The sequence below is a fragment of the Zeugodacus cucurbitae genome, chromosome 5 (assembly GCF_028554725.1).
Source record: "Zeugodacus cucurbitae isolate PBARC_wt_2022May chromosome 5, idZeuCucr1.2, whole genome shotgun sequence".
NCBI classification, from domain to species: Eukaryota; Metazoa; Arthropoda; class Insecta; order Diptera; family Tephritidae; genus Zeugodacus; species Zeugodacus cucurbitae.
The window spans coordinates 13051456-13067199 of record NC_071670.1 but is presented as its reverse complement, the minus strand read 5'-3'; the positions used below and the strand labels follow the sequence as shown (position 1 = coordinate 13067199).

The following is a 15744-nucleotide window of genomic DNA, read 5'->3' as shown; positions in this document are numbered from 1 at the left end:
AACGCTATTATTTTGTAAAAAATTATTAAGTAGCCATATTTGCATATTCAGTCGTTTTAGATAACAGAAATATATAAATATGTGGACAGAAAAAATTTGCATCAACCATAATGAAAGCTTAGTAACCGTAAGTGATCACCCATAGTCGCTCGATTAGTGAGCAGAGCATTAAATTTAAGTAGAAGTTAATCCGCAAACACAAATAATTTATAGATAGCTATAACATGTCTTATTTGCCTAATCGCACAAAACTTTTCTATCAGCTTTGCCATTAAATTCAGCTAAAGCTCCTGGAGCTTAATTTATTTATAATTACCGAGACATACAAATAATATACGATATGTATGACACTAATTTAAAAAAAATCTAAAATGTAATTAAACACTTTATAAGAGCCAAAAAGCTTTCAAAAAGCACGTTCCTCAAAGCTTCTTATAAGATAAACTTCAACAAAGCTTATTAATTGCATTAGACAACATTTAAGTATTAAAAGTGTAAACGGTATATAGAGAAAAGCTCTCAAATAGCATGCAAAGCTTTCACGCAACTTCGAAAGCTTCAAAGTACTATAAAAGCTTACACTTTTAGAAAAAAAATTGCGAAAATATATTAAAGCTGACACTACGAAGAGACTAAAACAGAGCGCAACGAGGCTTATTGAACACTAAGTACCCAATTACACGTGTAATAGCATACTAAGTAAGCAAAGCTTTCATATATAATTTTATAAAAAAAAGTATTGAGAGTTAAATGTATACGAAAATGTTTTATGCATTACGTATATGCTTAAATACTATATAAAAATGTTTATATTATTGTTTATATAAAAATAATTTTTGAAATATAAAATAGTCAAATAAATTGTCTCAAAATAATAATATTTTCTTTGCCAATTTACCTATGGAAGTCATAATTTTGTTCGTTCAAATTTCGACTAATTTTGCCAAATTATATGGTTTTTAAAGTTGTGTCTCGCAGTCACAGTGCTTCTTCAATTTAGTTGCATATTTTTGTAGTTTTGTTGCGAAATGTCCAATGCCAATTGGGGGTGTGTAAATTTCTTTGTTGAATAGTGTGATTTATTATACTTAGATTTTTAAATTATTGTTTGTAAATTTGTACCATAAAAAGTTTGTCTAAAATTTTAAGTAAATAAAAAATTAATATTTGAATTATTTTTTTTCAATAAATTTTTTTTAATAATTTTTTTAATAAAATTTTTTTTAATACTGTTTTATTAAATTTTGTTGGCCAATTTTTGTTGGTGGTTTCGTTTTTGTGTAGCACTGTCAAAATTTTATTTTGAAATTTTGTTGGACAAAAATCAGTCTTTGTATATTTTTTAAAGAATTTCGAGAAAAAACTATTTTGCCAATTACTGTTACAGTAAATTGCTTGCGATGACAAAATAAATATATTATGTAAAATTCAGTAAAAAATATTTTGTTGTTATACTAACGGCAAATCGGCATGCGCGACTTTTTGCGATAGTAACAATTGTAATTGTTGTAATGTATATTATTGTTGTTGTTGCATTTGCTACATTTCCCCGCATTGCTATCGCCGACGCCACTGTCTGCTGCAGTTGTTGTTGTCGGCGTTATGGTTGTTGGCATTTTATGCAAGAACCCGCACGCCGATGTCGCGGAGGTATGCGGCGGTGAGCCTCCCTCATCGCCGCCATTAAACGACGGCTGCTCGGCCATTCCATGCGGCGATAAGTGCTGCTTTTCCAGCTCGTGCTCCTCCCTGTCGCTGCAGTTGAGCGCAGATTCGCTGCTGGCAGCGCAACATGACGCTGTGTCATATGGACTTGCAGTGGCGACATTGCCGCTTCCATAACCCGGTCCTTTGCCATTGCTACCACTTCCATTTCCGCTGCTGCTACCGCAACTTAGCGCGCTGTAGCTGCTGCAGCGCTTCAACAGCGTCTTATTGAGTGGCGTTTTTATGATGGTCGCGGTGTGTAGACGTTCAAAATCGTCCTCATCATTGTTGGACGTAGCGCGTTCTCTGGCGTTTTCATGCGCCGCCTCATCCGTGTCCTCCGCGTTCTCCTCGTGGCGTTGTTTGCGCGCTGCAGGCGAATCTGCGTCACTTTCACGCTTGCTGACGCTGCCACCAACATTTCCACCGCTGCTGCTGTTGCTGCTGCTGCTGCTGCTGTTATGTCCCGACTTTTCGCCATTTACGCGATGATGTTGCTGCTGTTGTTGTTTAGGTGGCTGCTGCGTCCAGCTATTTATTGGCGTCTCCCTACCATCTACGCGCTCATCACTAACCCTACATTGTCCATTCTGCTTCGGCTCATAATTGCCACTTTTGCCGTTGTTGTTGTTGTTGCCACCAACAGCGCCACAATTGCTGCCCTCATCATTTACATCCGTTTTACCAGCCGCGACACTTTTCAATTGTTTCGCGATTTTTTCATGTTTCCCACCCAAAACACTTAGATTCATGGATTCGTCTGCAACATCTATGTTGCTGTTATCATTAGTGCTGCTGCTCTTGCTATTGTTGTTGTTAGTGTTGCCAGTTGTGATCGCTGTTCTCGCTGCCACTTCCGACGCCAATTGATTGGCATTCATTGGAGTTGGTTGTGTGTTTTGTTGCTTTTGTTAAACTTTATGTTTGTTTAAATGCGTTGAATTTGTTCGAAGAAAATGTTGCGCAACATGTTGCTAAGTGTTGTTTGACGTTTGCGGCGACATTTTTAAGTGGGATAACACAGCAATGTGGAGAACATTTTGCGTGATTTGTATTTAAGTGGGTTTCGAAATTGTTTGAGAGATTTTTTTTTCAAAATTTCAGATTTTATAAAATGTGCTTATAAAGTTTTCTTTTGTTATTTTTATTTTTTTAGTACACTTCAAGCGGCAACAATATATGCTTAAGGCAGTTTTTGGTCTCAGTCTCTGATTTATTTAACTATACATTTGCTGCGTGTTGAGATTTTGAGGTTAGGTTTAAATTGGTTTCATCGAAAGTATGGTAATTCAAAAATAAAATTTTAGGAAAACAAAATATAATTTTATTTATGAAAAGAATACATTTTATTTAATGGACAAATCATTTGATATTTTTCATTTTCTCAAAATATAAAAATGGTACGAAAAATATATATTTTTTAATTTTAAAATATATTAAACTTTTTTAATAATTTTTTTTTATTTAATTCTTAAAATTTTTTGTCAGTTTTTAATTTTCTCAAAATTCCAAAAATTTTTTGAAAAATATTTTATTATAATATATATTACGCCTTTTTAATAATCTTAATTTTTTAAATTTATTTTTATTTAATTCTTAAAAATGTTTGATGTAAAGAAAAATGTAAAAAACGACCTTCAGAAATTTGTTTTCTTTGTTTTTATTTTTTTATTCAAAATTTAGTATATATAAAAAAGTTTAAATAAAGGGTCTTAAGAACTTTTCCCATAAATTATTATATTTTACCTTCAAACACATGTTTGCACTCAAAATACTCAACAAATTTTAGAACAAGACTTCAATAAATGTATCCCTTCTCAAACACAGTTCATTTATTTTTTATTCAGTCTTTAATTTTTTTTTAATTTCTTTTAACACCTCACTTTTTCGAAAACTCTAGCAGTTATTATTAACTACATTTTATCCATTATTTGTCTTCAATTTTGCTTGATTTATATACTTTATCGATATTGTTCTCTCTGTTGCACTTTCGCTTTCCTTTCAATGCACACACACTCTCCGTCTCACTCTCACACTCGCTTATAACTTGCTGTTAGTTCAACAGCACTCATATTGAGCTTTCGCTTCTTTCAGTACACACTCACTTTAAAATGTGTCTCTCTTTTTCGCTGTTGCGTTACTTTTATTTACCGTTAAGTTCTCATTTTTAGTAATGCTCACGAATGATTCGTTTTAAAGCGAGTTTTTATTATTATTTATTTCAGTTTATATGCAATAATATTATTTTTCCACTTTTAGCGCTTAATATTTACGTTTAATAACTATATATGCTTAATGTGAGAATTGCACTTGTATTCTGTCTATGAAATGCACTTTACTGTTAAAGTATTTTTTTTTTAATTGTCAGTCTTTCACTTTACATATAAAGATCGATCTTCTTAATTTTTAATGGTAATACGTATAAAAATGCAAAATCGTTATAGCGATTTGTCTTTTTCGTCACTAAATGCCGTTGCGTGCCACGATTTACCGCTGCCGAATGCACTCAATTAACTTAAAGAACCCAGTGCTCAGCGACTCAGGAGTGTCGCTCAGTAAAGTGGTTTAACGCGCGCAAAAGCTCGTGAGCACTTCTGGATTATTCGAAAAGCTTGGAAAATATTTTTTGTTGCATGTTTTCTGCTCAAAATTTGAGTTTGAGTGTTTTTTTTTTGTTTTTTTTTTCTTGCAGAAAATGCTTTGTAAAATGCAGTCTTTTTACTTCCCTCGATTTTAGTTTGTAAACGATTTTTTTGTTACTACAATTGGGACGTAGGACGGATTCAAAATGGGTTGCTGATTTTTCCACTGTAAATATTCCATATTTTATTGAACACTTGTTTTCTAATAAATTTGTTGTTATTTCTTAGAAATTTTCACTCCGAAAATTCGGAAAAACTATTTTTTCACTTTCTTTTCATTCTTGACACACTGTAGTTAGCGAATAAGCCACAAATATTTTATTTTAAAATAATTTTTCATTTCATTGTTGTTGTTCTAATAATTCTGTTTGTTGATGACAGCAAAATTATGCAATTGTTATAAATTTCTGTCTTTATTTTTATGAGAAAAAAAATTATTCGAAAATGTTGAATAGAAATTGTTTTGTTGGAATTTTGAAGCATTAAGAATTATCGATTCATATTTTCATAAAAATGAAAATAAATTGTAAATTTTTTTTTTGATACATATTTTAAATAAAAATAAATCTTATTTTTTTGTTGTAATTTTGTAAATAAAAATAAAATATTTATTTTATGTTTTTAAATTTTTTAATTTAATTAGTTTAAATAAAAAATATTTTTGTTAATATTTTATTTAATATTTGAAAATATTTTTTTTATTGTAACAATTTATTTATATTATTTATGAAAATTAATTATATAAAAAAAATTTTATTTTGATATTTTGAAATTTTTGCATAAATAATAAAATTTTGCAATAATAAATTTAAAATATTAAACCAAAAATTTTAAAGATTTCATTTTTTTTTCAATCTAAATTTTATTTTTAATTTTTTTTTTATCACTTTATAAATAATTTCACCATAAATTCTAATTAATATGATTATTAATTTTTTTTAAATTTTTAATAAGTCTTTTTTCTTAATACTAACCTCAAAACAAGTCGACAATAATACTAAATTTTGTAAATGTTAGTAATACAATTTAATTAATAATTATTTTTATAACAACTGCTGTCCTTGCCAGAGTTCAATGACTCATGAGAATATGACTTGACGGTAAAACAAAGCAAAACAAAAATAAAACCAACAAAAAAAAAACGCAACAAATTGTGCAACTCCAAAATTCCAAACATATGAACAATTTGTATTTGTGCCGCAAAGTCTTTCTATGTCGTTGTGAATATTTGATTTAAGAGCAACTGCTATTGCGCCACAACAACAAAATAACTGATGCAACATAAGTGTTGTTGGTAAAAACACAAAATAAAATACTAAATAAAACAGCAACAACAAATTGTTGATTGCTGTTTATCGTTGACCGCATAGAATATTGTAGAAGCGCAGCGTAACACGACGACGCATATATTTTTTTGAGCACACATACACACTCATGTGCAAATATTTCCAACACTTTTATGGTAAATTAGTTGCGCTCAATTCATTGTCGCAATTTTTGCATGTAATTGCATCAGTTTGTATTTTTAAATTATTTAATACTAATAATATTTATTATAAAGTTAATTCTATTATAAAATAAATTGATTGAAAATTTAAAAAATTTCAATTTGAATTAATTTTATTTTTTATTTTTTAGTATTAACTTTCACTTTATAGTTCATTTGTTTAATAATTTTATATTTTTGTTTTTGACATTTTTAATCACTTTTTTTTTAGATTTTCTCAATATTTTGTTTGTGAAATAAAAAAAGTGTCGTTTGCGAAAACTTATTTTTTGTTTGTGATTTTTCTTGTATTTTAATAATATTCTTACTCCAATAACCAATATATTAGGCACAAAGCACCAAGAACTTGCTATGCAAAGTAATCAATATTTTAATTTTGTTACTGCATTTGCGCACTTTTATCATACTTTTGATGTAGGAAAAAATTAAATCATCATTTTTGGTTATAAATTTTTGTTTTGTTTTATAATAAATAGTTTTTTGAATATTTTTGAGCGTTTTTTTTTTTAATTTTTATATTAAAGTAATATATATTTGGTTATTTTTTGTAATGTGTATATGAGTATAATGAATTTTATTAATATTTTTTAATTAATTATCTGTTTAATATTTATTTTTATATTTTATTTTCAAAATTTTTTTATTTATTTTTTTATTTAAAAATTTTTTTCTTTAATTTTTTTAAATTTTTTTATTTTATTTAAAAATTTTTTTTTATTTTTTTATTTTTAAATTTCTATTTTATATTTTAATTTTTTTGTTTATTATTATATTTCTCTCATTAGTATATTATTTCTGATATATTAATTTTTGGGCCTTTTTATTTCAGAAAATTTTATAATTGTATATAATATATATATATTTTTTAATAATATTTTTTTATTTAATTTTATTTTTGAGTGTGTGGTTATTATTTTGATTTTGTTTTTTAATTATTTGTTATTATATATTTTTCTTTTATTTTCTCTTATTTTAAAATTTTCAAAAAAATGACCACTAACAACAACAAATTCTTGACAAAAATATGCTCTTCGATTTTTATTTGGCAAGCAAATAAATTTGTCAATTCATCACATAAATGACAACTTCCGTATTTCCGTTATGCGACAACTAAGCGCATGAAGGCAATCGATTTGTATTAGTAGGGATTTCCGGTTGGCAAGCTATCGATTAAATTGTATAGCAATTTTATAGCTTTAATATATATTTTATAGTTTTAAGTGCAATATTATTGCTTTCGATTTCTTGATTTTTTGATTTTCTGTATTTTTAATATTCATTTTAATTTTATGGATTTTTAAGCATAATAGTTTTAAACAACAAACTTCAGTAAATGTTTTTTATTCCTTTTTTTTATATAAAACTGATTGAATAAAGTTTAAAAATTTTTATTATTAAATTATTACAAAAAAAAAAAAAAATTCTGTATTTCCATTTTTTAATTTAATTTGATATTTTCATTGATTAAATTTTTTTTAATTATGTATATGTGTATAAATAATACATTTTTTAAATTAGATTAATTTTATTTTGTTATTTATATTTTAATCAGAAAAAAATTATTTGACATGAATTTCTTAATTTTTTGTTTCCCATTTATGGTATTAAATATCTATTAATTTTAGTATAAAAAAATATTTTTTTATCTTTTAGTTTAATAAATCTGTTCGATTGTCATTTCCTTTTGTTGATTTAGATTTTATTTATATCTTATTTTAAAATTACTATTTTATTATTGGGATTATTTTATTATTATTTATTTATTTATGTTATTTATTTAAATTTTTATTTGAATTTTTTTGTTATTTTATTTTAGTTTTTTTTTCAAATTTAAATTTTTTGGTCATTAGTTTTAAACACATTTTTTTTGCATTGCTTTTATTTTACAGACAATTTTTAATTTTTTTATAAATATTAAAAAAAAAAATATTTTCTTTTAAAAAATCACTGTTTGGTTTTGATTTTGAAAATCTTTTATTTATTATTTAATTTATTTCAAATTTTTTAATGTAATTTTTTTATTTTGTTTTAATTATTATTTCATATGTTGACCAATTCCATTTTTTTATTTTCTTATTTAAGAAAATATGTATAACCATTTGTTTTTAAGTTTTTTCCAACATAATTTTTTATTTTTATTTATTATTTACTATTTTTTAAAGTTTATTTTCATTTTTAAAATTGTGTCTTTACTTTGTTCGGCATTTTTATTTACTTATACACTTTATAATTTTCATTTTCATTTTCCATTTATTTATTTCAATTATTTACTGCCATTATTCACCTTCTCACATCCTCATACACAACACTTTAATCCACCGCAATTCCAAAAATGCTCAGCGCCGCTAATAATCCCCGCACATATTTTGCATTGCAACACTTATTAATTAATTTTTTGTTTGCTTGCAATCAAACACTCAGTGCCACACATCGGAAACCACCAACAAAAAATAACACCACATTGCCAAAAAACAAAAAAAAAAAAACAACAAAAATCAACCAAGAACAACAACACACCGTATAAAACTTTGACTTTTACTTTTCAAGTTCTCGAGTTCTTTGGCGATGCCACCTGACGACGTTTGTTCTTGACTCGTCACTGTTGGCTAATAGCTGGTTGCGCTTACGCTAATTGCGCTAACGTTTAACGTTGTAACGGTATTTTGGCGGCTATGACGAACACGATTGCCGCGACGCGCAACGGTAAAGAGTTGGCGGCAAAATGAAACCGATTGCATGCCGCTACGAAGAAAACTTGTCCGCGTTCACGACGTCACTATTGCTGCGATATTGGCCACATAGAGCCAGCGTCGAGCTGAAGAGTTGGAAATCAGCATACACTCACAAGCGTATAGATAGACAAGTATGTATGTAAGTATAGATTCAAAATTCGAGTTGTAGAGCGACGGCGGCAAGCGTCGTAGGTACTTTCATCTAGCTTTTACAGCGCGGAGAAAAACCCAACCAACAACAACACGCACAAGCGTCAGTGCGGGACGCGCGGTTGGCTGGTGAGAGAGCGCGCGCTGCGCTTCAATACGATTCTAATGTTGCGCGCTCAGCCGTAAGGGGATCGCGCGTACAAGAAATGACCGACCGACCGACCAACCGTTAGACGACTGTCCGTTGCACGTACGCTCCACACGGAACGCTCTTCGTTTGTTTGTTTATTTAGCTAGCTAGCTAACTGACTGACTGACTGGTTGGTTGGTTGGCTACTCCGCGCCCAACGTGCGTACATACGAACGGAATAAAGTGAAATGAAAGGAGTAGATGGAAGAAAGCGGCCAACAAGCGCCAAAAACTCTAACGAATGCTGCCGCCAACGACCGCTGCCACAGTTGCTGTTGCCGCTGCCGTGAGCGATGACGACAACAAATAGCTGAGCTAGCTTGGCTAGCTAGCGCACTATTCAAACACATACGCAGACACATAATAGTCGTTTCTATAGGCGGCAACAACAAAGCCAACAACCAGAAACGAAAGAAGCATGAAAGCTCACCAATACCGAAGCACAGTGGGGCACACCGATGTGCGCGAATGAATGGCAAAAGATAAATAAAAATATACACAAACAAAAACAACACACATGTGAGCGGTTAAACTAACGAAGAAACTAGCAACAACAGCAACAGCACCAGCTAGGTAGCATGAAGAGCAGCAGCAGCAGAGCAATAACAACTACCAGCGCTTTGCCGAGCGACTGCATTAGCCGACATACTCGGCCAACGAGTCAGCATACGAACGCGCGGCGCGCGCTTACACATGAACTATCTGGCATTCGTGTATTACCGCTATGTGACTTCGTGTGCTTTTCGTTGCGTCTGTGTATGTGTGTGTGACTTTTATTACAGTTAGCTATGTGACTGCAGCGCGCGCTTGCTCAGCACACTAAGGCGGCAGCAACCGGAAAAACTAATGCCAATGCATGCAACCACAAAAACAACAAGTAAACAAAATGCACACACACACACACAAAACGGTGGGGTAAAATTTATGCGCGCACCAACAACAAAAAGTGTAGCAGCATATGGCGACAGGCAGTAAAAGTAATGTGGAGTGATGGCAGCGACGCGCGGCAGATATCGCGGTGTAGTTGAGTAGGAGAAAAGCATCGAAAGCCATTGCTGACATTTGAGAAGTTGGAGGAAGGGTGCTGATGGGACTAAAGTAATATGTAATATTGCGCTCAGCTGAAGTTGCATGCATAATTATGCGCTATAGAGATTGCATATACACACATACTTAAATGTATTTGTATTGGTATTTTGTGGTGAACCGAAAGCTTTTTGCATTTGAAAAGCAGGAAGCGCATAATAATCGGTATTGCATATACATACATACAGATTGATATATGCTCAAAACTTCGCTTCGGTATTGTAAATGCAGTGAGAGTGAAATGAGAAAGCCTGTTAGCATAAGTGAGTGCAGTAACAGCAGCTCACTTGCCATTTGCTAGGCAGAACTTTTCGGCTGCATTTGAAAGCGAAATGTTGAAAAGCTTTTCTAAAACTATCGGACATATATAGTGTGTACATATGTTTGTTATTCAAGTGCAGCGATCCAAAGGGAAGCTCTAATAAATTATTATTAATTTTGTTTCTAAATTTTTTACTTAATTTTTGCTTATAAAACTTCTTTTTTTTAATTTTTTTTAATAGTTTAAAAAATCTTAAATACAAAAAGTTAAAGCAAATTTTTTATGTTAATTTTAAAATTTTGACTATTTTTATAATGCGAATTTTTATAAAATTAACATGCTTTAGTGTAAAATATGGTTTGAAAAAAAATTGTTTTCTTACAAAAATAAATAAAAATGTTGATTAAATTAATTTATTTTTATTTTTTATTTATTTTAAGGAAATTAATAAATAAATAAATTTATTTTTATTTTTTATTTATATTAAGGAAGTTAATTTATTTTTATTTAATTAATTTTTTTTTTAATTTTAAAAATTGTTTATTAAAAAAATGTAAAAATTGAATTTAATTTAATATAAACTATACCAAAGAAGAACGACTGAAGCAAAAATGCTATGAGCTTATATTCGAAAATATTTTTTTACTACACAATTTAAATTTTTATTCTATAAAAAAAAAGAAAACATTGAACAACAGAAATTAAATTGTGTAGCAACGTACTTAATTCATACTTTTCAATAACAATTCCTTCAAACACGCATTTTCTTCTTACGTTTTTTAAATAACTATTACTATTTAAAATCGGTTGGCAATACCATGAAATAATATTTGTGTAACAAACCTTTCTTAAAAAGTTATTTTTTTTATATTTCTATTGCATTTTATATAGTTTTTAAAAAGCAGTTTTTTACTATGTGAAATCAGGTGGCAGCCCAAATACCTTTGATACCTAGATAGCAATTAATTCACTATTGGCTGGCAAGCTATAACTTATACCTAAAGTCAAGTCTTTAAAGGGCTATACCAGTGTGACAATCATTTTGAAAAAGCTATTTATTTATATTTTGCTTATTCGATAGTTTATACTTTCAAAAATATCCCGTGAAAGCGGTAAGATCGTGATTTTGAATATTTTTTGAATGGTAGCGTTCTAAAGATCGACCGCTCGCTGGTAGAAAATACATTGACCGATCGACTTCCAATTTAAACTGAGTATTCTTGAATATATTTACTATACAATGATCTACGATCTTTTGATTGTTTGAAAATACTCAATTTGGCATTTAAAAAAGACAATTTTTTTACCTAAAAAAACGATTTTTTTTTCAGAACTACGCTATTTTGTCAATTTTTGATATTTTTCAAAAATCCTAGGTCCATTGTATAGGAAATATATTTAACTTTAATATCCATTTTGATTTTTTTTTATTTCAGCAACTCATTCGGTCGGAATTATGTCAGCACTTTTGGCACCTCCGAATATAGCATATAACTCAGTATTTTTTAATATTTTTGTAAAAAAAAAATTTGAAGTGTAACTGAAAATATGCCTTATTATGTGCAAAAATCTTCGAAACAATCGATCGAGTACTTTCTTAAAAAAAATCACGAAAATCGCCTAAGTTATTAACACATAAAGGAAGGTTTTTTTATTTAATTAATTTATTTTTTTATTTAATTGATATTTTAATTTTATGTCTTTTTCTTTTTTAAAATCCATATTTTTTTACCAATTAACTAGGTGGCAACGTCATAAAGCCTTATTGTTTTTAACAAGACTTGAAATCGCTCGCTTAAAATGCTTCAAAGCATTTTATGCCATTTTAAAATCTTGAAATTTGATATCCATTTTGAAATGTTATAAAAATGGCAGAACTGTCTCAACTTATACTTAAACTAATGTGTTTTTAAAAAAATAATTTTCAAGAAATGCGCTTAAAATTGCAAAAATTAATGTGATTATGTATTTTTCAGCAATTTAATTTTAGTAAGATAAATACAGGCAACGCCAGGGTATATATAATATGTTTTTTTCCGAATATTTGTTTTAATAATTTTCTGATTGCATATTTTACAAATTTAAATGGTTTTAAGAGTCAGTTTTTTTATTTTTAATTTTTCCAAAATCAAAAGACTATTTTTTACTTTTTTTAATTTTAAGCTATTTATAAATTATTTTATTTTATTTTGTTTTATTTTATTTTATTTTATTTTATTTTATTTTATTTTATTTTATTTTATTTTATTTTATTTTATTTTATTTAATTTTATTTTATTTTGTTTTGTTATATTTTATTTTATTTTATTTTATTTTTCTATTTCTTTTATTTTATTTTATTTTATTTTATTTTACTTTTATTTGATTTGATTTGATTTTATTTTATTTTTTTATTATTTTTTTATTTTATTTTACTTTTATTTTACTTTTACTTTTATTTGATTTTATTTTGTTTTATTTTATTTTATTTTATTTTATTTTACTTTTATTTTATTATTTTATTTATTTTATTTTATTTCATTTTTATTTTACTTTTACTTTTACTTTTATTTGATTTGATTTTATTTTATTTTACTTTTATTTGATTTAATTTAATTTAATTTTATTTTATTTTATTTGATTTTTTTATTTTAATTATTTTATTTTATTTTATTGTATTTTATTTTATTTTATTTTACTTTATTTTATTTTATTTTATTTTACTTTTATTTGACTTTATTTCATTTTATTTTTTTATTTTTTTTATTTTATTTTATTTTGTTTTATTTTATTTGATTTTATTTAATTTAATTTATTTTAATTTAATTTAATTTAATTTTATTTTATTTTATTTGATTTTTTTATTTTATATTATTTTATTTTACTTTTATTTTAATTATTTTTATTATTTTATTTTACTTTTTATTTTTTTTTTAATATTTTTTTTTTTAATTTTTCATTACTGTATTTTAATATATTTTTTATATACAATATAATCATACATTATAACCACAACACCACTACCGGTGTGCGCCATATAATGCTCCCCATTTGGTCTCTCTCTAAAACGAAAGCTTTTAAAAGTGCGCAAAAAATTATGCATGCACTCATTCTCTATGGACTTGCTGCTCTCATAATGATTGCAGCTCTCCCTACTCACTCTGGCATACTCTCTTTCTCTCTCTCTCACTCTAGCGCGACTTTCAAACAACTTAACATAAATGCGTCCAACAGCAATGACCTTTAACAGCAGTTTATCGAACGTCAGTCGAGTTCTACGCCAATGCTCAATGTTATTTATGGTATTGCGGCGCTGCCCCCGGTGCCAATGGCTGGCTGTCTGCGTGCTTGTGCCACTGCACCGTTTGGCGGAAAGTGAAAATGAAATTGAAATTGTACACCTTTTAACTTGCTCGTCGCATGGCGCTCTTCACAAGCCATTGCTCTCTCTCGTTTTGTGAAAATTATGTGGTCGCGCTACTCTCTGTTGCTGTTATGAAATTTGCAATTGCAGCTAGAGGCTAGTGCAGGCGCGTTGCAATTTTGCATAAAATATTTTGTTGTTGTTTTTGTTTGCATTTGTTTTTGTCTTGCTTTATTTGACTTTGTTTGCTACAGTGCCCCAGTGCACTGCGATAATTATGTATGTTGACTAATTTCAATTGTGTTGTTGTTGTTTCTGCTGCTTTTTATGTTATTATACAAGTAGGAGTGCATGTATATAGCTACACATACACAGTAATATATGTATGTGTGAATACTTTTTATGTGTTTCTGTTATTGTTGTTGTTGTCTGTGTTGCATTCGCAATTGCATTGCCAATTGTGGCTGCTACTTCTCGCTCCGCGCCCAACAACTTTTTTTATAACATAATTATTTTATGCTTATTGTTTTCGTTTCTAACTGCAAATGCAAGTTTGTTGTTGTGATTGTTATTTTTTTATTTTGCCTTTTTTGGATTGGCATTAATGGTCATTTCTTGGTATTGAATAACTTTGCAAAGTTGATTGACTGACTGAATTTTTGTTGTTCAACTACGCTTTGTTGTTGTTGCTTTTTTTTGTTTTTAGTTGGTTGCTTTACATTCGCATACTTTATATTTACAAATGCATTTTTTATGTGTGCATATACAGTGGCATAACTCTACATATACATATAAGAATATATGTTTGTATGTGCAATACGTTTGCATATCTATTTGTATGTATGAATGTACATATGTCTGTGCAAGTTTCAATTTCATTGCAGCCGCAATGCGGGAAAAGTAGGAAGTATTTTTGGATGCACATTCAATATGTCAGAAGTAGGTTAGATTATGTGAATCACAGTGATGCGGAGTTGTTCGATAAGTTATATACATATTTATATGTATGCACATACAGTGGAACTTCTCTAACTCGAATCATCATAATCCACAAAAAAACTTCCGAGTTATAGAATTTTCATTAAAAAATATAATTTTTCAAAAGGCAGTAAAAATAGATTTATACCCAATTTTATTTATTTAATTCGCAAAAAGTTGTATGTCCATACGTTAAAACATGTATTCTGTAATTTTTTTGTTGCAGTTTGGTATTTTTGGGCTCTTAACGTCTGTACTATGTCTTTGTTACATGATTTATGCAATCTATAAGTGCAATATCATATTTTTTGTTCGCCTCCATACGATATAGAGAGACTCTTTTATGATTCTGCCTCGATAGTAAAATTTTAAATTTTGTATTATGCCCTTGTCGAAAAGTTCGATTTATGGAAGGAAAGTTGCCTTCTATTGCCACTTCAAAAGTTCGAGTTATGGAGATCTTCGAGTTATAGAAGTTCCACTGTATAAGCAATTTTCAAAATACATATATCAAAAAAATATTTATAAAAATATATTTTTGTAAAAAAATATAAAAATATATAATATACATGTACATACATATATATATATACATATATTTAATTTATTTGATATTAATTTTAAATTATGTGGCAACTCTATCTGGAGAATTCTTACGAAATGTGTGCAAAACTATTTTTAAATTATTCATTAACGCGGTAACCATATTAAAAATCTACAGATTTTTTTTTTGAATTTCAAATAAAAACGCAATTTTTTTAAGTGGCAACACTAACCACACTTTTTTCAGAACTACGTCATTTCGTTAATTTTTGATATTTTTCAAAAATCGTAGGTCATTGTATAGGAAATACTTTCAACTTTAATAACCTATTTGAATTTTCAGCAGTTGGGGAACTTTAACCTCCAAAGACAGCAAAAAACTGCATTCATTTTAAATATTTTTGTAAAAAAAATCTTAAAATATGGCTGAAAATGTACCTTATTATGTCCAAAAAACTTCGAAACACTCGATAGAGAACTTTCTTTTAAAAAATTCACGAAAATCGCCTAATTTTTTATGGTTTACACTTGCAGAAATTTAAAAGTCTGGCAACCTTTTTCAAAAATATGCACATCTTATCAAATTTTCCATATTAAAATATTT

The 15744-nt window shown here is 28.3% G+C and overlaps 2 protein-coding genes across 5 annotated transcripts in view; one reads left to right on the top strand and one right to left on the bottom strand.

The window, feature by feature from the left end:
• Positions 1–4808, bottom strand: part of LOC105218037 (hormone receptor 4) — a 35279-nt gene extending 30471 nt beyond the window's left edge. Inside the window, 2 exon segments of the mRNA XM_054231930.1 lie at positions 1460–2939; positions 3454–4808. Coding sequence (XP_054087905.1) covers positions 1460–2588 — 1129 coding nt within the window. The 5' untranslated portion in view covers positions 2589–2939; positions 3454–4808.
• Positions 1–15744, top strand: part of LOC105218040 (putative GPI-anchor transamidase) — a 114233-nt gene that overhangs the window by 58756 nt on the left and 39733 nt on the right. The window lies entirely within an intron of this gene.